The sequence below is a fragment of the Phalacrocorax aristotelis genome, chromosome 14, assembly GCF_949628215.1.
Source record: "Phalacrocorax aristotelis chromosome 14, bGulAri2.1, whole genome shotgun sequence".
Classification (NCBI taxonomy): Eukaryota; Metazoa; Chordata; class Aves; order Suliformes; family Phalacrocoracidae; genus Phalacrocorax; species Phalacrocorax aristotelis.
Genome location: NC_134289.1, coordinates 3237788 through 3259511, shown reverse-complemented (window position 1 = coordinate 3259511; position 21724 = coordinate 3237788). Strand labels below are relative to the sequence as shown.

At 41.0% G+C, this 21724-nt stretch overlaps 1 protein-coding gene across 1 annotated transcript in view; it reads left to right on the top strand.

Annotated features, from left to right (window-relative positions):
• The window catches only part of IPMK (inositol polyphosphate multikinase), a 42386-nt gene that overhangs the window by 2685 nt on the left and 17977 nt on the right, over window positions 1–21724 (top strand). The window contains exons 2-3 of the mRNA XM_075109647.1: window positions 2439–2524; window positions 19003–19099. Coding sequence (XP_074965748.1) covers window positions 2439–2524; window positions 19003–19099 — 183 coding nt within the window. The remainder of the gene's footprint in view (window positions 1–2438; window positions 2525–19002; window positions 19100–21724) is intronic.

Below are 21724 nucleotides of genomic sequence, written 5' to 3'. Positions count from 1 at the left end.
CAGTAAGTAAGGTAACCACCTTGGGTGATGGTTTCATTCCATAGGCAGGTGGAGAGAGACAGGAGGTGATGGGATATGCTGCCTTATAGAGCCTCCTGCACCTGGCTGTGGTTTGGTGCCTGTACCTGCAAAGTGCTGGAGGTCCCCAAGCTGTCAGTGGGATTCTGTAGCTAAAGGAGCTGTTCTCTTTCAGTGTGACTTGCTTGGTCACACAGATCACAAGACTTCTAACTCTGGCTGCTCTTTTCCCGATGCGAAGGTTAACATGGCACGTACATCCCGGTCAGTGCTTATTAGATACCCTCAGAGGACAGAGGATCTTTTCTAAAATAAATATTCAGCATGTTTGTTCAGAACCGGTTTTGTCTATAGTTCAGTGAAGCATGTGGATTGGATGTGATTTTTTTGGCTCTTTGTTTTGTTTTTGGGCTTTTGCCTTTTAAGAAGAGTGCATACACCTGTATTAGGTTTTTTTGCAGTAGATTTGAGTTTGAGTGCTAGCAAGCTTTCCATGTAGAGCCATAGAAAAATGTTTGTGAGATATTTCAGAACTTTAATTTTGGTGTAGTTCTGCTGCAGCTTCAGAAATGTGAAATTGCTTATTCTTATATTAAAACAATACTACTCCCTGTCTGTGCTGAAAACCCCCCAAAACCTTAGAACAAAACCGTGACCAATGTCCACATGTTAGTGCAATCTACAGGTGATGGTATCTCTGGCGGTTGGTGTAGATCGGAGGGAAGGTTATGGAGTTTTCATCCTCTTGGTGAATGTTGAAATGTGAGTCTTTGGTTTCCAGGCCTGCCTCAGTCACAGTTACAGAGTAGGTGCTGTAGTCTGTCAAGAAATCCAGAGGATGAGGGAACTTCAGACAACATCGGGTTACATTAAACTCGTCAAATAATATGTATCAATCAGTAGTGTATGGGTTAAATTTCCAGGAATATTTGCCTGGTCTTTCTACCTTATAGTTTGTCTTATGTGCCTTATCATCAAAGCCAATATGCAGATTTCAAAGTGTGTGTTATAAAACCTTTTTAATGTTGTGATCATTAGGAATTCACATTCAAAACACAGGGCCATTTAAATACTTGCGGACTTTGCGAAGTGTTTTCCAGCACATGTAAAAGGGTATGGGGAGGCAGGGGAGGAGAAGCTGGTATGTCTTGAAGATGTTGTGGTAGTCTGTGCGTTGTTGTGTGGCAATATTTTTCTAGTTCTGGAGTATACAAAATCTAACTTTCAGCAAGCAACACGAGAGCTATTTTATGCAAATTTTTTAAACCACTCTTTGTTCGTTGGCACAGCGAACAAATGAAACAACTTTTTGAAGTCTGATGGTTGTTTTACAGTAAATATCTTAGGCTCTAAAGATTTTGTTTAGTTTCCAAGACTGCACAGCAGAGCCCATTCAGAGATAATGCTTTCTAAAGGGTGAAAATACAATTGCTGTTACAACTGCAAACTCTTCTTGGGACACAAAGCTCCTGGCTCGTTTTGCTGTGTTTCCTCAAGTGGTAAGCTGAAGATGGAACCTATTTTGGATACAGTCCACATTTTTGCTTCCCTTCTAAGCAAAATAAATTACTATCTGAAAAGCTATGAATAAATCCTAGGAGAAAGTTTCTTTTCCATAATTGGGTTTTTCATTTTCCCTTGCAACTAATGATCTTGAAATTTGGAGTGTATTTCACAGGGAGGCAGTTACTTTTCTCCATTCTTGCCCATATTCATCTCTTGAGTACCCTCAGATACTCAGGTGCATTTCTTAAGCAGCTACTCAGCAATATTGCCGACTGGAGAGTCAGCAAGGCTGTTTCGGGAGGATATTTTGGGTTTTTCTGGTGCAGGCATGAGTAAGGTGGTTGCCTGGCTGAGGTGAAATTCTGCATTGTAGTTGTGGCTGATACAAAGAGTAGCATCTGATTAGCATGCAATGCTGTTGGGGTGCTACTTCTAGTAATACAGAAGTGCTCTTTCTATGCCACTAGTATAGATATACATTCACAGGACATGTATTTCTATTTTAGCTAGTGAGAAATGCGTTAAACTTGGTACTAACTCCTTTAACTTCTTTCAATTGTTGGAGAAACAACTTATCAGTTATTTAAAAAGGGAGTGTCTATGTAATCTTCCATAGTTGAATAAATAGATCTTTTGGGTGGAACTTCTCATGTCAAATCCCAGTACTGTGGTGGCCTTGAACAGAGTTAGAGCCAAGAAATCATCTTGTGGCTAGAAAGAGGAATGCAAGCAAACCTCTGCAAAGTGTTTTGTGTAGGAGCTGCCAACTTCAACTCTACTGTGCATGTACTGAAAGCAGTGCAACTTTGCAAATAGGCTGTCCCTAAAGGTATATAAGTGATCTTTGGGGGAAAACAAAACAAAAAAGCTGTATGTCTTAAAACTAAGACCTGAAGGAAATGCTTCTCTTCTAGGCATACTGCAGCATCCAGATGGGACTGTCCTGAAGCAGTTGCAGCCACCACCTCGTGGTCCCAGGGAGCAGGAGTTCTACAACAAGGTGAGGGTCCTGCAGCGTGGAGGGAATTGGCTTGCTGTGGGTGAACTGATGGGTGTGCTTCCTGTAGTAGTACATCCTTATTGTTGCAGTTGGGGAAAATGCAACCTAAATATCACAACAGTAGGTTGCTGAGTGCCCTGTCGTAGTATCTCTGTGCTGTCCAGGACTTTCTCCTCTTTGAATGTCCCCACGCCAGGCCTACTCACTCACAGGATTTGAACTTGTTTTTTTGCTCATGGGACAGCGTGGTTTTCACGGCATCTAATATTTCATTGAAAAGCCTTGTATTATCTCCATCTATGATTAAAGGGTGGTATGTTTGATCCCTTCTTTCTCATGTTGTTGAGTGTCTATGAACTGGTTGCTTCTAAACTTAGCATGTCTTATGCTTTCATCTGGTCTGATTTATTGCTAGAAGTATTGCTCTGTGTTCTGCATTAAAACTCTTCACTGTGTTAAAATTCAGCTCCTCAAAAAAAGTCAAAAAGTGGAAACTCTCCATTTGTTTTAACTTTAGTTTGTTGTATTTTTCCTTTCCCTCATCTTCAGTTTGCTTTATCAGTAACTTTAATAACACAAACCAGGGAAGCTGTTGCTTGTTGTCTTATGAGGGTAAGTGGATTTTAGGGCCTCTTTCCCTTACCAACCTACCTGCCTGTGATAGTCCGTCATGTGTTTTTTCTATATCAGCTTGATATGTCATCCCTTTCCATGGTTTATTAGGTACAAAGAACTGTAGAAAACTTCATGCAGGATGAGAGGAGTCTTGAGGCCCTTTTTTTGATGTTATTTGTTTTGTTTTTCTTATTTTTTTCCTAGAAGGGTATTAATTAAAGTTACCAAAAGATGTTAAGTATTTTGTGGAAATGTCTCACATTAAAACAGACCAAGCAATGTGCTCTAAGCGAGCAGCGTGTTTGCATACTAGCATTACTCCATAATTCTCATGACAGGACTGCTAGACAAAACAGCAGCTCTTGAGTTAGTAGGAGCTTAGCAGGAGCCAGTTAAATCTAAATGTAAATATTTTTCTGAGGTTTCTCAGTGACTGTCATTTAGATGAGGTTAAGAAAGATGCAATCCAGCCTGAGGGGTAATTATTCAGTAGAAGGAGAGAGCTTGAACAGACTCCTTTGAGTGTCAGGCTACTTTACTCTTCCGTGAAATCCTGGGGTATGGGCAGTAACGTGCTGTCACTGTCTAAAAGCAGTGGGTAGGAGGGGTAAGCTTGAGCACTGCTTAGATGTCAAGCTGTGAGCGAGACCCTGGGCAAAATATTTAAGAGCTCTGTATTAGTGCCCTTGTTACGATGCCATGTCATAGTGGAAGAAGTCAGGTCTCAATGCTAGTAACTTGCAAAATCAGCTTCAATTATGTCTTCCAGGGCCTTGCTGGGTTGCTTCCGACACTGAAATGTTTTTGGTTATAAGCCATTTGGGAAAGGGGTTGGACAACTCTTGAAAAATAACAGAGAAAGGGAAGGGTGTATACACAATTAGTTGTGTGTGGACTAGAATGTTTTTTTGGGGGAGAAAGGAAGGAGAGCAAATGAGTGTATATTATTTAGGTGAAAGTACAGGAGAAAGGTCTTGGGGATTTGTCGCTTCTCAATGATTAACTGCTATCATGTTTGCTCTCAGGCAAGAACCACGTGATGTGCGATATAGACACCTAAGCACTATGTATGGTTCTTACAAGATGAGGATTACAGCGGATTGTGAGGTTCAGTGTAAGGTACAGTTTCATGTACAGCTTGGGCTGAGAAAATAGCTCCTTGCTGCCAAGAGGGAAAGGCCTTTCTTCCAGTTCTTGCCATTTACCTTGTGCCATGCTGGTGCTTTTTGGACATCGTCAAACTGATCTGACTCGTTTAAAAGACAGCAAAACTTCCTTCTGTTGGTAGTCTTCTGTCAGTTTTAGTGATTAAACTGATAAGCAATGGGAACAACAGCAAGACTGCCTTGTTTTAGTGACTGAGTTCAATGCATCTTGTGGTCTGTAATCAAAGAGATGTTATGACCTTGGAGTAGGCTAATGAGCCTCCAGAGAATAGGGAAGGAGAATTTTACCACTCCTTGAGACAAGGGCTTGTTTACAAGGCAGTCAGGTACAGGAGATGGTGAGAAACAGTGCAGAAGTGAAACAAGACTGATGAATCCAGGCTGTCACTTTGTCAGGACTAGCCAGCAAGTCCATTGATAAGACCAAACCAGAAGGTTACCCAGTAGTATATGTGGATTAATCATGACTTTTTTTTCATATGTGCTTATAACTGTTTTGTCTGTAGTGATAGATCAGTTATAGCTCCCTTTGCATGCAGCCTTACCTTGGCCTGAATTAAGAGTAGTACCCCAGTACCTGGGCTAGAAACAAGTGGGGTTTTTATTTATGGGTAAAGCAAACCTCCTCGGCTGAAGTAATAGGGAACCTCTGTAGTTCACAGTAGCAAGAAGATGAGCATGTCTCAATTTCAGCTGGAGAGCAGCTATCACAGATCTGAGGCAGAAGTGTCTTTGCATAACCAGCAGTGACCAGGAAGTGGTATTTCAGCATGCAGTCTGAGTGCTGGTGAGCTGAAGGTTGCAGGGAATGTGTCATGATAGAAGATGAGGAGACATTAAGAGACAAGTTTGACTATAACTCTGATATATTTAACCTGATACCAGGTAGATATTATCTTCTGTCTGGACAAGACAGTCTTCTTTTCTGAAACTGCTGGGTTTGTCTTCAGCTGGATACTTGAACATGACAGAGGGCAATAGTCTGCGTCAGCGAACCACCAGAAGTTTTTTCCCCTGGTTGTTCATAAGTTATTTTCTATTGAGCACGAAGCTGAGTGCTGAGTCGTAGAGCCTAAACAAAATGGGCGTTCATTTTGGAATGGAAACTTGAGCAAGACACTGTAGTGTATTTTTGCTAATAGTGATCTGGAACCTGCTTAGAAGCAGGTGGCAACTGGAAGTTTGGAATAATTTCACAGGTCTTTGACAAAGTGGAAAACTGGAAAAATCTCTCAAGTAATTCCTACTCAGACTGCTGTTAGGTTACCTGTCTGTTTTCCTGATAGTATATTTTCAGTTTAGCAGTTTAATAAAAAAAACAAACAAAACAAACCACAAAAACACAAACAAACAAAAGAAACCCCACACTCTAAATACATGTGGTCTTTCTTAAGAGGTTACTTCACCATGTAAACCGAACTTTGATCTGTGCTACAGTAATATGTGTCATTCTCTACTGATGGGGAAGTGGCTTGCCATGATCCAGTGTTAGGAGTGAGGGTTAAAATAGAGTATGACAAGGTTATTGTGAATACTTTCTACGATAAAATGTAGTAGAACAATGAGCTCTTTGTACTAATTGTTAATAACGTGCTATGTTAACGTATCATTGGAGTGTGACTTTCCAGGGGGAATGTCCGCTTTCTACTTGAGTTCTGTAAATATGATTAATTATCAAATCAAAATAACAACGTTTTAGTTTTGTTCATGCAAGCTCCCTTCCTGTACCTGAGGGCACGAACTTCTTACAAACGTAGGCATAACCATGTAGTGTTTTACCAGATCTTCTGGTGCCCTTATGTGGGTAAAAAATTTGGAGTTTTTTTAACCTTAAATAGCTACAAAATGCTTTGTTTTCAATGGGTATGAGCAGCAAGAGAATGAAAAAAATTGAAGTAGAAGTGTTGTGGTTTTTTAAGGACTATCTACGTTGATGATCAGTTGTTTCCATCTAATGGAAATACTCTGAGAACCTGTAGGCGGAGGCACTCTACAGGATTGCTTTTAAAGGAGCTTCAGGAGGGAGTGGTATAGAGAGATGTGGAAACAGGAAAATAGTGTTGTTTGAAATGCATTATAATATATTATGCAGTAGTGACCCATTTCCATTAAAGAAAATAAGTTGGTAGAAGGCAGTGTGTGTTTATGGTAGGCTGCCTACACACGCATGCTAAGAAATCCACAAAAGCAGGCTACTAGTTGGTGTGTTCTAGATTTTGGCTTCAGCCTGCTTTGTGTCAGGGCACATTTATATGTGCTGAAACAGTCTGATTTAATTCAGCAGTGTTGGGAGAGGGAAGGGAAGAAGCCTATCAGCCCTCCTACGGTGATCTCTTCTGGCAGATGAGTTGAGTGAGAAAAGCATCTTTTGAAAAGGTTAGTGCAGTCACTGTATGAGGTAAAAGCTCCCTGCTTAGCTGGGTAGAGAGCTCTTGTCTCAAACATGCCAGGCTGTACTGAAGAGCACTGTGTGCTAGCCTAACGTTCTCTTCCTATTTAAGACCCATCCTCTTCAGCACAGGGTTTTTCTTGATTTGTCATGTCAAGAATGTAGCGTTGCAGAAACTACTGTCCTGTTGGTGCCCCAAAGAGAGGGGAGGAAGATGGAATGTCAGGCTTTAAACAGGGCAGCTGCTTTTGCGGGCAGAAAAGGCTAGAGCTTGGGCTGCAAATATTTAAAACTGAGGAAGAGAGAATATACAGTTGTTGAGGTTACCTTCATGACTACAGTTTCCTATGAGCTGTGTGTTTAGTACTGAGAGATAGTGTTTCTTACGTTCAACAGAACAAGAGGAGGTCACTGACCTGTTTTGAAGTGGCAGCTCTTTCACTTCTGATTTCCAGCATTCTCTTGGTGGGGCTGTAAACCTCTTTTATTGTGTATACCTGTTCTGAGCATGGCATACTGAAGTTTTGAAGGTTAGTAGCTAATAAACTGGGATTTTATGCTTAACAGATCCATAAGTGTTCCTGTAAACTTTTATTTGAATTGCCCTCTGCTCTCCTGTGGTGACTGGGTGATTCTTGGGATATGAGTAGTCTACCTTCCCCCCCATCCTGCCTGCCAAAAACTGTCCTGAGAAAGCTCCTGCAGCATGGACAACTTCCAGCACTTAGCATTCTTTTTTTCCCTGTTTGCTAGTGGCTGCATGTCAGGATTGTCATAGCTGTTTCTTGTGATGTTGCCCAGTCATGGGTCCAAATGACATACCTGCAATACTCTAAGGTTTCTAAGGCTGTTGTAATGTAAGCCTCAGATACCCTTATCCCACAGTGCAAAGGTAATTTTGGGGAGTTGGAATGAAAAGGTGGACAGGGTTTTCCCGGTGCCTTGTTTGGGAACCAAGGGAGCTGATTCACCCCACGTAGTGTTGGGAAAAGATAACCGGGCTAGTCATCTGGCCCTTCTGGATAACAGATCTTCCACCCATCACCAATTCACGATGGCTTTGTTAACTGCTGTAGCAGTAGTCTGAAAGTTCAGGGTTCAAGCTCTGCTGACATATAATATGAATGCAAGGAAGCTGTTACCACTGCAGATAATAGAAATTGTTTTTCACTCTTGTTACATGTCCTGAAAACAAAGCCAGGATGTAAGAGACACAAATAGCTCCTGCATGTAAAAGAGATTTACATTAGTTAGGTGAGAGTCAGGCACTTGAAAGCTAGGAAGTAATGGTTTCATGGTTGCCCGCACAATTGTTCTGAACTTTTGTTGGACACATTATAATGCAGCTTTCAATAGGGCAATGACCTGTCTTTCTCTTTTGTTTCCCCTAAAGAACTTAGTGACTCATTTTACAACCTGACATAAGGCAGATTTAATATTGCTTGTGCAATTTTTTTGCTGTCTCTCTTGAAACAGTTAGTCTTTGAGTTTGTGACCGGAGGATAACGTGTTATTGACGACCCAATTACGTTAATATTCCTAAAGCCATAGCTCCTTGTGCTTCTGTGGTTACAGAGGAGATATGTGCAGGAAGTTTGCTTGTTTGGACCATTATCAATAATATTCTCCTTACTGTTTAATTTTTTTTCATTCTCAATAACCTGCCACTACTTCTATGCCATGGCTTTTCATTACTGCTTGATGCGTTCTTTTTTTGCATTGTCTAATTTTAATTACCCTTCAGGCAGTGCAGAAGACTTCTTTCTGGTGACTTCCCTCCCCCTTCATGGCATAAAATCAAGCCAGCAGCCTGAAGGATGTGTTTTGGCCTGGAAGCTTTTGCACAGAATTGCAAGAACTGACTCATAAGGCTCAGCCCCCTTTCAGCCTATATAGCACAAATCACGATAAGGCAGCCTGAGTTCTGTAAACTGTCTCTGCTAGTGATGGAAAAGGAGAGGGATTGGGGAGGCAAAGTATGTCTTGCTTCAGGATGAATTACCCTATTTTGTAAACTCAGTTAACTGGTTTTATAGCCTTATTTTAGATGATGATCCTTGGCTGAAAAAGGAGTGGATGGTGGCCATTGTGCTGCTATTGTCTACTAAAATATCCTTATCCCATGATCAAGCCTCCAGCTAAGGTTCTAATTTTCAGTCTTGTATGAACAAAGCTTAGAGAAATAGGACGCACGGTTCTTTAAACATCTTATTTTGGGGATGCAATGCCTTGCCCAAACCTTTCATTACTACTGCATTTGGAGCTGTAGCTCAATATGCTGAAAGGTTACCTTTGTCCCTGTCTCATTCTGGTACATCCAGATCTGCTGCATCTCCAGAAGAGGTAGTGGTACTGAAATACGCAAATTACCCGTTTGCAAACATAGAGAGCACATTCTGATACAGTCCATTTCTGTCCTTGGCGTCATTCCCCCTGCTGAGAAACTGTCTGGGAGGGATTCTGTTTTGCTGGGGAAATAAGCAAAGTAAAGTTCCCAATAAGTGTGTGAAACTGCCTCACACTCTATACTTTAAAGCACGAGCCTGGACAGAAGTATTGTAATAAAAGGAAGGACATGCAGTTCTTCTCAGCTAATGAGAACAAAATGGCTTTTTGACTAAATTGTGAAATACTGGCAGCTTCTATTCAGACCTTTTTCACGTTAGGAGTTGTCTAAGAGAGATGAAGGATGAAGTGTAGGTCTAAGAATCTGCTGAGTTCCTACCACTGTCCTATAAACACTCTCATTTTTTTGTACTTCAGGTCACTATTAAATGACTGAAAGCCTACTGTACCAGGACAGTAAGACTTAAAAAGTATGGCAGATATTTGTGATTCTCACACTCTGTAGCAAAAACAAGTTTGGAAGGGATGCACAGTGCAGTAGAAGGTTAACCTAGAAGGGTCTGGTGAGCATCTGTTCCCCATGCTCTTTGTATATTGTGTGCTACAGAATAAAGTACAACCGGCTTTAATAAATCTAAGAAAACCTCATAAAAGGAGACAGTAAAAGGCTGTTATTGCAATTTGATGCTATCAGGGAACTACTGGGTGGAGTTGGTAACAGGCTGAGTAGTCTACAGTCCATGCTATGTAAGTAAGCAGGAAAAAAAACTCCAGTTGTCTTACCAGCCTGATTTTAAGCAATATTCCTGCCTGAGAGTAGATCTGGCTGAAAATAAAGCAAAAATGCATAGTTTTCATGTGCATATCCATAATATGTTTAATTAGATTAAGTTACAGTACGGTGCTCTTGCCTGTGCTAGAGGGTTATGCAAGCACTATCTTTTTCAGACTGGATCAAATATTGTTTAAACTTCAATTCAGTTATGAATGTTTCAGAATATGGATGAACTTACTAAAGGTGTGTTGGTACTATACAGAAAATACAGTACTTTGTGCATTATAAGTTTATTTAAAAGTAAGATATGGTTGGTCAGCTGCCAGGATGGGATTGAGGAAAGTGTAGGTTGCCTCCTTGAAAGAAAAGGAAAATAAATTCTGTATCTGAAAATAAAAATTCCAGGTTTCAGATTTTTTTTTTTAAAAAAAAGCTTGTAATATGAGAATATTGCATAAGGCCAGGACTGTGTATGAGTAGAAAGCCATGTGAATCACCAGTGCATATGGTGGAACATAATGTAATGTTTTGGGATGTTCTTGGTCAACCAGGTACCAGATTAACCATAAGCAAAGGAAAAACCCCATTAAATATTATGTTGACCATCCCACTGTGTATATAACCTGTAATATCCAATACTTAGGGAGCAATTTGGTAGCAATTATTTTTCAGTCTTTGAGTATTTATTTATCTGGGTGTGTGTTATATAAATATATGTGTGTGTTTATACACACACGTAAATATATGTGTGTGTGTGTATATATATAGCACACACACATATGAATATATTCATATATATAAAAAAATCTTTGTGACAAAGCAAAACAAATGACTTGGCTGACTGTGCCTGACTGTAACAGAATCCACTTACCCAGACTTTTTCCTCTGCCTCACTGGAGCAGCTTCTGACCAAAGGCTTCCTAAGGTTTCTTAGTGGTGCTATTACTGTTCTTCCTTTTTGGTTTCTCCCCCCTGCCATTGTGTTCTAGCACAAGTTAGGACTGCTTCTTTCCTTTCTTGCCAATGGTGAGCAAGGAGGTTGTTTGCAGGTTTGGGAAGCAACAGCCACTGTGCTTGTCCCACAGACTGGTGAGCAAAAGGAAGATGCGGGCTTGTAGCTGAGTCTGTAACTTCCAGTTTTGCATAGGCAAACATGTAGGTGGGTCTCCAAGGGGTTAATTATTTAAAGCAAACCAAAAAATACCTCTAGTAACACTAACATCAAAATAGCTGGCTTTAGTATCTTCTCTAACAGCTGAAGACCCCCTTTACTTGAGTGGAAAACATCAGAATAGCTTTTCGGCTGTTAATTTTAGTCCTTGTGGAAGGAGCCAGCACATACCTTCCCAGAACCATAAGCCATCAACTAAAATTCCTGTTAGTAGGTCCCATTGTTCTGTGTCCATTTAAAAAAAAAATTAATAAAAATAATAAAATAAAAGATTATTAATAGCTGCCTCTGTCTTGCAAGTGTTCTCATCACAAAGTAGATTTGCCTGTTGCTGGCAGAGGAGCTTTAGATGTAGAAACTGAGACTAAGTCTGACATAACATTTGCGCAGTGGCTTTGAAATGATCGTTTTGGACACCTGGCTGCAGGTGGTGGTTGAGTATTCTGGAATAGGGGTAGGGTGTACTAGGAGATGATAAAATACAGAGTTTCTGGTAAAATACAAATAATTTAGATGAATAAAATTGTCAAAATTCAGGGGAGCACAAACAGGTGTGTTTTAAAGGAAGCTAAAGACATATTTTGTTTTTCAGGGGTATTGAAGGTAGATGTACTTAAATGGCAGTTTAAACAGAGTGCCTGGGGCTGGCACTTAGGCAGTGAGCCAACTCAAGGTGCTCAGCAGGCTGTGGGACCAGCTGGATGCCGACATTGCTGCAGGGGAGGGGATGAAAATGTGCATGGGGCTGTGGTAGCCCTGTCTCAGGTTGACTTAAAACTACTGTGAAACTGCACCTTCTGGGTAATGCTGTGGTAAATTCTTTGTGAGGGCTGCCTCTTGCAGTATTAGGAAAAAAACCAACTCAACCTATGTCTGTCAGGACTTGGTTCCCCTTTCTGTCTCTTTGAAATGTAAAATTAAATTTTGCTTACTTAAGTATAACTGCTTCAGGGTTTCTCCTGCCCCTTGTTCTCTCTCAATCCCTAGTTCGAATCTTCAGCTGCGATCAGGTAGCTTTCCAGAAACAAAGGGTAATGCTTATTAATGTTCTCAGAAAGTGGGACAGCCATACTGGCTTATTTTCCCTTTGTCCTATTGTTCCACCATTTCACTTTCAGTAATTTCAGTGATAACTTAAGCTTGAATTCTTGAATAGTTGGAGTTGCTTGAAAAAAATCTTGAAGCAGAAAGTGTGTACGAAAACACTCTAGCTGCTGTCTTTGTTCAACTTGCTTTTGCATCTGTGAGGATTTGGATGTGTCAAGGTGGTGGTTTCTGACCAGGTCTGTGTCCTCCCTTAAAATGCTAAGCAGTATTTGTGTTGTACCACTTCATGCATTGCAGTAACAGAGCTGTCTTTTGGCACAATAGTTGTAAAGACAGATGAGAAAACTGGTTGTGCTGTACTTCTTCAAGGGAGGTATGCATTGGCAAAGTGGCTTGACTTTTTGCTTTGAAATTTGTTGGATCTCTCCGGCTACTGGTAGCTTGGGCTTTTGCAGTGGGTCACTTAAGGGCAGCATCACTACAGCTCTACTAGGTGAATGGTGGGTGCTGTCAAAATAAGAAGGAAGAGTAAGAATGGGAGAAGTAGTATTTTGTGTGCTAAAATTGAAACTTCCTTATCAGATGACCAATGGTAGAATGTCATAACCATTTTTTTTAGGCTATGTTCTTTTTATATTGGCCCCCAGTGGAGGGTGGCTAATGTGAACTCTGCTCCAGCCTGCTGTACGTGCACATTGACAAAACTGAACCGAAAGAGTGCACATTCTGCAGTAGAGATCTTGATGTGCAGTTTGCTGTGTACTTTTGGACTATATTCACCTAAGAGTCTTGTAACCTACTTAGAAGGCTGCTTAACAGGTGTTTGTGCTGTTAATGTAAATACAATCGCCTACACTTCCCTGGGTATCTTCGAGAGCTTATTTTTTAAGAAAAAGATGAATCGGATTGTGGTGCCTGAGGGATCAGGCTTTGTTGCACATCCTGAAACAAGAATTTTCTTTGACTTCAAAGAGCTCTCAAGTTCATGGAAGGCTCCAGCTCCTACGCAGTTGAAGCTGAATGTAACATCTGATTGTGCTAGCGAGTTGTGAGCCTAGGAGAGACTGAAAGGCAAGAGGAAGCTCAGGTCTGTGGCAAGAGATTTGTGATGAAACATGACCTCCAATTTTGCAATTTTGACTGATACCCACTAGCCTGCTCCGCGCTCAGCTGGGCAGCTTGCAGCAATTGTAGGGCTGCGTGGGTAAACTAAATAACGTAAACTTGCTTTGTTGATACTCCTTAGTTGCCTGGGAGTCTTGTGGGGTGAAGGATGACATGGGAATTTGCTACCTTGTGAAGAGGGACACAACCCTTTCCTGCTTGCGATGGGGTAGGGTTGGGTGTCTGCTTATGTCTTTCAGAAGACTTTACTGCCTTGCCTCTGCATTAAGTGGCTATTGGAGAGAGAGAGGGACTGGGTGATCTGTCTCTACCCAACTTACCTCTGATCATATCAGAGCAACTTGCTGCATATGGTGTCTGCGGCTCTTCACTCACAGTTCCACCGTGGTATTTGTTAGCATTGCGGCTGGTGGCTGTGCCTGGCTGCTGCCTTTTGGTTTCTTCTTCTGTCTGCTGAAGTTCTGAAGCTCTGCCACATCCTCAGAAATGGGTCAGGGTTTGCTTTGCCTGTTGTAAAGATGATTCCATGCCTGGGGCTGTAAATCTTGCTAGGGTCAGCCTAAATTTGACTATATAAAATACGTGGAAGTGGATAAAATAAGACCTACTGTTTTTTTGGCATTGTTAGAGAACGACTGGTTGATAAACATGACCAAATAAGTATCTTTTTGGGAGATATTTGAAGCTTATTTTCACAGCCTTCATTTGTTAGGAGGTAAGATGGATAACTTCGTGCTATTTTTTTTTTTTTCCTGATTCCTGGAAGAAGGATATGATTGTCACAAGTGTGCATCATTCTTATTTGAAAATCCATTTACATGATCAAATTGTGGGAATACACCCTGATTTGTTTTAAGCTTTTTCTTTTTTTGTCTTTCTGTAGGTATCTTTAGTGAAAATAACGATTACGATCTCATGTATAGTACGGCTATATGTTGGATAGTTGAATAAACAATTCAATATAATAGCATTTAGTATAACAGCATTCACAAATGTTTAACTTTTGGAATTACTCTGGTATCAGATATTTTGAATATTAAGCAGAGCTGGCTCAACTCCAGTCACTTTTGTGGAAACAAATACCGCAGATGCTCACAAGTCAAAACATCATGGTACTACTTCGAAAAAGAAGCAAAGGCTATCTGAGTTGTAAAGCCAAGCAGTTACAAATTGCTAAAATCACAGCTGCTGTTTCAACCTCGATTTTTTTTTTGGCCCTTGTACTTGCCTGGCGTAACTGGGTGATGTAGGAGTCTGGAGGGAAACGCAGTGTGCACTCAGGTAATGAAAGTCTGTAATATAACGCATACACATTGGGAGATGGGATTAAGGTTGCACTGTCATCTGTAAATCTTGCATTTGCTAATTTGAGCGCATGACTTCTTAACTGCCCCACACACCTCAGGAACCCCCCCAAAAATGCAGGAGAAACTGAACTCTCTGCCTGATGTTGGCAGCTGGGTGTGTATCCTGAGGCTCTGCAAGCTATAGCACTACTGCCTTTAGGGACAATTAAGGACAGCCGGCAACAAGAAAAGGTGATGATGCTTCAGACTGACATGCCTACTCTGGCGTTTAAAGTTTCCTATTCAAATAGTTTTAAAATAAATGAAAATTTAAAGTATATATTCTTTTAAATCAACTCATTCACGTACTTTAGAAGATTCTCTTTAGACTAACTTTCTGTCAAAGTGGTATTTTTTCATCAGCAAAAGTGAAGACGGGTCTGTACTGCCAGGATTAGTTTCCTGTTGAAATATAAATATTTGTTTTACCCTCTCTCTGTCATTTATGTGATTAGCTAGTCTTTAGAAAACAAAAAACCCCAAACGTCGTGCTGCTTTCAGTAAGGAAAAGAACATTCCCATTCTCCCAAACAGCCCCTTTTTGCATTAAAAAACAGATGAATCTGTTTGGATCAGACTTAACAAAACAAACAGACTGTACTTTGGATTAAAAATTAAGGGATGGTAAATTTGCCTCGGAATTAAAAAGTCCTGAGTAACTGGAAATGATGACTTCATGGTGTCTATTAGACTATCTGAGCTGCCACAAGACATATCTGGGGCATATTCTTCCTATGAGTTAGTTGCTGTAATTTGTAATGGTCATGTTGTGAGCCCTCCAAATGTCAGCATCCTGCTTACTTGCTTTTAAGCCCAACAGTTGTTATATTTTATGTCTCTGGTTTGTGCTATTGGAAGAATGTAGCCTGTGATACATAGAAAGGATACCTCCCCTGGCTGAGCTGACACGGAATTGTTTTGCAGTTCTTGATTTGTTGGATGAAGACATTATGTACAGTTACTGGTAAAGCAGAAATAACTTACGTTTGTCAGTGTATGCTGGAGAAATGGACCTGTTGTTACATTTAAAAAAAATGCACATCTGCTTGAAGTGAAATTGAATATTGCTGATATAAGTAAAAATATAATGGTTTATTTCTAAAGGCTGCTCTGGGGTACATGACAACTTGTCTTTTCCATGAGTTTTCCAGCAATATCTGCAGCGATACGTTTTGGGGCAGGAGGTGCAGTTTATTTCCTGAGTAATGTTAGGGATGGTTTTGTTAGGTACGCATTTCTATTTGGCATTCTGAATGACATCTAAATGTGTAGCTTGCTACCAGGTTGTACGAAATGGGAAAGTATGCCCATGGCGCGAGTGCTGTGCACAAGGACAGCTCTCTAATGAGCAGAGGTGGTTCTCTCCTGCATGGGGATCAGCGTAATTCCTGAAATGTCTGGTTTTGTTGCCTTGCCCACACCGAATGGCTTCCTCTGATCTTTATTAACTGAGTGCTTATTCTTGTTTGACATGCAAATACATTTCAGGCTGAGGTGGAGGTCTGTATTAAGGTCAAGTAAGTGCTTTGTATATGTTACATCAAACTTATGAGGGGAGTTTATTACTGTTTCTAGGAGCAAGATAACTTATTGAGAGACAGAAATTATGCGCTTAGTTCTGCTATGCTGAATGATGCATTACTGTGAGTTTTGTCTCCGTTCAAAATGTCTTAGTGTATTAAAGGATAGACTACTTGGAAGATAACGCTGCTGGAGCTCTTTTCCCCCTTTGGCCTTGACTTTGGGCCCCATTATAAAATTTCTGAATATCTTTATTGTATCCTTCTATTTGAAATACACAGGAGCATACTCATAGTTACTTGCTAAGTTGCTGAATTTAATCACCTAATGTTGGTGACTAAAAAGTCAGTCAAAGCAAGAGTACTGTCTCTCTTTAAAGAACGGAAGTGGTCTCCTGACATTACACTCTCTCAGAATCTTTTTCGCCAGTAAATTAAGCAAAGACATTCTTATTACATTTGCCTGTTTTTTTTCAGTTGCATTCAGTGTTTCTCCTCCTTGGCTGCTGCACTTTTTGCTTCCACCTCTCTCCTTTTTGTCCTGTCCTAAATATATATACTTGCTCCCGTGTAAAGGCTGTGATACTGCATGAGGGTCGCTGCCTCTCAGATCTGCTTAAATTGACCTGGAAAAAGAGTATTTGTGCTGGATGTAAGGTAATTCCCTGTGTTGGCTATGAGGTGCTATGATAATAAACTATCACAGTAAACAAAAACTGAGTTTGTATTACTTGTCTGAAAATACCCACAGCGTGAAATAATTCCACCAGTCAGTGCTTGGAGTCCTGGCCCAGAAACAGCCCTCTGTACAGTGGGGAACAGTGAACGCTCTTACAAAAGGTGGCAGTGGATGGGTCTGTGCCTCAGCATCTGTGGTGCTAATCTCTCTTCTCTCCCACCTTTAGGGGTTTTTTTCTTCCTTAAGTTAGTAAGATCAAGCTATATTCTGGGGAAAACAGTCTTCTGCTGGCAACATCTAAGGCTTAGCAAAGAAATGTTGCGTAAATAAAAATAAACAGCAGCCACTGATCCCAGGGACAAGCAAGGTTTTTTTGTCTTGGAACAGAAGAATATTAGCATACCAACTTGTGTTGACATGGAGGAAAAACAGGCTTAGACATACAATTACCTGTAGCCCCCAGAGGTCATGCCAGCTTGACAAACCAGGACATCTCTGGAAAGAGATCAGTGCGCTGTGATGTGACACGGTGACTTGTAAGATACACACCCAGCAACTCTGTATGCTTAAGGTAGAAGCAGTGGGGGCAGAGGGTGCGGCATTAGGTGTACGTTCGTGTCGTGCATCACGCTGTGCACATTCCTGTGTGCTTTGAGGATTCAGCCCCTTCCTTAGGACCTTTAAAATGGGGCTTATACTGTGAGCTAGTTAAAAGAATGGGTCAAATTAAATGCTGTAGTGTACAGTTGGTGTGGATTTGCTTGTATCACTGTCTTGGTCACTGCCCAGTAACAGTGCTGGCATAGAGGCGTCAGAGCTGTGGATGGTACAAGCCCAAGAGAGCCCCATGTTAGGTGTGCCTAAAGGGCTACGGAACAATGCCCTGCGTTTGAAGCACACTGGGGATTTCAGTTTGCCCAGTTTGAGGTTTCTGCGATGAAACTAAGCTTAGCACAAACCTGCACTGACTAATTTTAACATTCTGCTGCTGCATGAGGCTCTGTCTAGAGTTATACGGCATCAGTGATTGTAGCCGAGGCTTGCCTTGATGCTCAAAAATAGTAGTTGGACTTCAGGTCTGGGGTTTTTTACCTCCCTAGATGTATTAATACGACAACACTAAAGGCATGTATTTTGCAATATCTACCCTTTGTAGTTTCCATCGCAAGATATTCTCCCACCGCGGTCAAACGTGGATCTCGAAGCAATGAACTTAGCCAACGCTGTAGAGCTCTGTTAGCACCTTAAATAATTTTTTGCATTGCTTCCGACTTTGCGGCAGACTCTGAGTACACGCCTGTGCATTACGTACTGAAGTAAAAGCAGAATTGTGAGCTTGCCCTGGTCACTCGTGTGCAGCGCCTGTGGGTGTTGCTGTGCAGCTGCCGCAGGACTGAGGGACGGGACACGAGTCTGATAGTGTCAGAACTGGGATAGCTGCAAGGGGATTAGGGTGAAATGGTTCCTAAATCCATCATAGTCATCGTAACCTGTACTTGTGTGGACATGGATCTTCTAGTCTACAAAACATGTTGAACCATGCTGTAGGCTATCCCCTACGTCTGTAACTAGATCTTTGGGTGGGCTGTGGGGAATCTGGTCACGGGAATGGTTGTGAAACCCTCTTAACAGCACTGCAAACCGGTGACAGTCATGCAATTCTGTAGCAGATAGTGTCCCAGGCTTTGTTTTAACTCTGCAAAGAATTAGTCCTTCAGGAATATCAGCCAGCTGCCCTTCCCAAACTGTTCATGGTTTGTTTTTTTTTTTTTAGAAGTTGAAAAAAATGTTGAAAGCATTACAGCAAATGAAAAGAAATATATTTGGGCTGTCCATTGTCTGTGTGGTGTAGTTACAGGATGAGTTGTTTTGGAGGAAATGAGAAAATACTGTCCAGCCTGGGCTTGCATACTCTACCTGGTATAACTTAAAAAGCTTAGGATATACGATGCAATGTAGTGATCCCACACAGTCTTGGGTCCAGAATGGGAGAACAGCTTTTTTGCAAAATAGGCTTCTATGCTAACCATTATAGTTTAGATTTTTGTTTAAATTAAGCCATAAATTATCCTTAGTTAGAGTTGGTGCATCTTTTCTACTTTAAAATTTTAAAGAAAGGATACCATTCATTTATGTTGGACTGTGATAATTACCATTTTCATCTTGTATGTTTTTAAATATAGAGATTTTAAACATATGAAAACAAGGACTGTAAGTAATTATAATTATGGGACAATTGGAAGTATAAAATTAATGTTCTAAACTGATGATCTCCCCACCCCTCCCTAATTTATTTCAGGTTTATGACTCCGACTGTTGCGACAGCATTCTTCTGGAGCTGCGGGAATATCTGCCAAAATACTTCGGTGTCTGGTCACCACCTACTGCACCAAATGGTACTGTTCTAATTTTATCTGTTAATCCAAACCTCCTTAAAAAAACTTCTGGAGACTGATTTTTGGCAGTTGTGAGCTCTGTAGGGTTTTTCTGGGTAGTTTTGTAATCCACTAATGTTCCCTCTAACAACTGGTTCCCATTTGCTGTCCTCTGGCTGGATTAAGTCTTTGGGATCTTCCTCCCAGGGCACATGGGGCACGGCCCTTTGTACAGCACGTGTTTCCTGAGTAGCTGGACCTGATGCATGTTGCCTCGGAGCTGCTGCTCTGGTCTGGGTCATGTCAGAGCAGTGGGCTGGTTGCATGTTTATGTCTGGTCAGGCCTTCAGAGCAAGAGGCAGGTGCCGTGTGGGTGTGTAAGGAAATAAAAAATGAATGGGTTGGGGCCTAAGGGAGGTGTTCAAACTGGAATCTGCTGCTGGATCTCCAGAGGTTGGATCCCGTCACCGTGCCCCATATCATACAAAACAGTTATTTCAGCAGGGACCTTGCTGGGGAGCTCTGCTTGTCATCGTCTGTTACTGGTTTGAGTGGAGCAAAGCTCTGGTGTCTTTGTGTCTGTATAACATGTCAGGATTCAGGAATAAAAATGTATTTTGAGAGGACAATTGGAAGATCGTCTCTGCAAGACAGAATATATATTACTGATATATTTAAAACAGAAACTAGTTTTTCTTCTGGGGACTCTTCTTATTCACACTGGGGAAATGGAGTTTCTGGAACATACAGAAAATAAAGAATACCATTGAGTCTGTTTAATACACAGGCACCAAAACCAGATGCTATGCTTCTTTAATATAACTTTGTCTTCTTTTGCTTATGCTGTCGCTTGAAAGACTGGTTTTCCAAAGAGAGTAGTAAGAGTGTCCAAAGACACCGTCTAAACTCTGAAAAGAAAAGCAAGAAGGATTGTGATAGTACCCAGCACTTTCTTGGCTCAGATTTGCCTTCACACATTCATATTTGGCACTAACTCAAATAGCTCTACCAGAGCTATCTTTTGCTTTCCCTCATAATTTTATGTGTGTCATGGAGCTGACTTGATGTTCCCTCCAAATTGCAAATCAATTTTTTCTATTCACAGTAGGATCTTAGCATGTAAAAATATGTGGTCTAGCCAAGAGACGGTAATTCAACATGTCCCTAGTTTACTTTGGGAATTCACTGGCACTGTGCACCATGGGGCTGAATTTTGGCAGGTCTCCACCAGTAGTCCTGCCACAGGAATAACTGTTTAAAAGAAGAGTAACTTATGATTTTGTTTGTTTTGCTTCTTGAAAAGACTGCACTATCAGGAGCCCTCTTCACAGAAAGCTATGGTGGGCGTTTAAACAAAACACTCTATTGCCAACTCTGTTATCTATAGAATTAATGAGTTGTGTGTAGTCTTGACAGAAATCAAATACATTGAGATGAGGGAGCGTAACAGAATGTATGTGTGCTGGGTACGTCCAAAGCTAAGGAGGTAGCCGTTCATGTTGGAAATCATCTGTTGTTTAGCAGGTGTTTGCAGATGCAGTTTTGCTAATGCCAGATGTAGAAGGAAAACCTCTGTGTTGTACATGCACAAATTGCATTTGTGTGTGTGCATCAGTACTTGGCGCCAGAGGTGGACAGAACCAGCAGTGTTGTGTTTAGACTGCATAAAAAGTAGGAAAACAAGTTTAGAAAAATAGGAAGAGGGAAAGGAACCTCACAGAGGGAGGGACGTGGAGAGGCTATTTTGGGGAAATTGGTGATGGGTTTGTTACCTGTCCCCCAAATTAGCTGTGGATTAAGCTCTGGTTCAAAAGATTGAACAGTATGCTTAGCTGCTGCGCTGTGTCCCAGTGACCATAGATGAGGAAATCTAGCTGCTAGAAAGGTATCTAGTTCTTAAATGTAGATTGAGGATGTATTTATAGGTTTTGCAATCTTGACATTAGAAGCCTGACCTTTCCTTTGGCTGTCACTGCTCTACAGACTCTGGGGACACAGCTCCATACAACCTCTGAGTAGTGAACCCAATAATTCCTTATTGTTGCTAAACTGGGCATAAGTGACTTCTAAAAAACCAAAAATTGAATTAAACAATCTATCAGTTACCAAACTGCTTGCTGCGTCTTCTGAATTATATATATATATACACACGCACACACATATATATATTCTTTTTTTAAAGAGTGTTTTTGTGGAGGAACAAGGAACAACAGCTTGCCTGGTTTGCCAGGGCAGAGAAAGGATGGCCATTGGTGTCCTTTTTTCATATAAAGGTCTTGTATGAGATAAGGAAGAAGTAGGGCTCTTTGGGAAATGCTGTCTTGTATGTGTAGCATCATAGCTGTTATCTTGGGTGTAGAGGGTTGAAACTTTGAGTAGGTTCATACAGACATGAAGAAAATTATAGGCTTGTGGTAGGAAAAAAAGCAAAAGTAACTTAATTTAGAACCACTTGAAACTTGATCTGTGACCATCGCTGAGTTTCCATGTGACAGGTAAGCAGGAGCTGCAGTGGGTAGGGTGGAGAACACGAGTATATTTTCTTGGAGAAATACTTAGGGAGAAGCATCAGTCTTCTGTGCTGAAAATGTAGGTGAGTGGTGCTAGCTAAAAGGGATATATTAAGTGTAAATGAGACTATAGGAA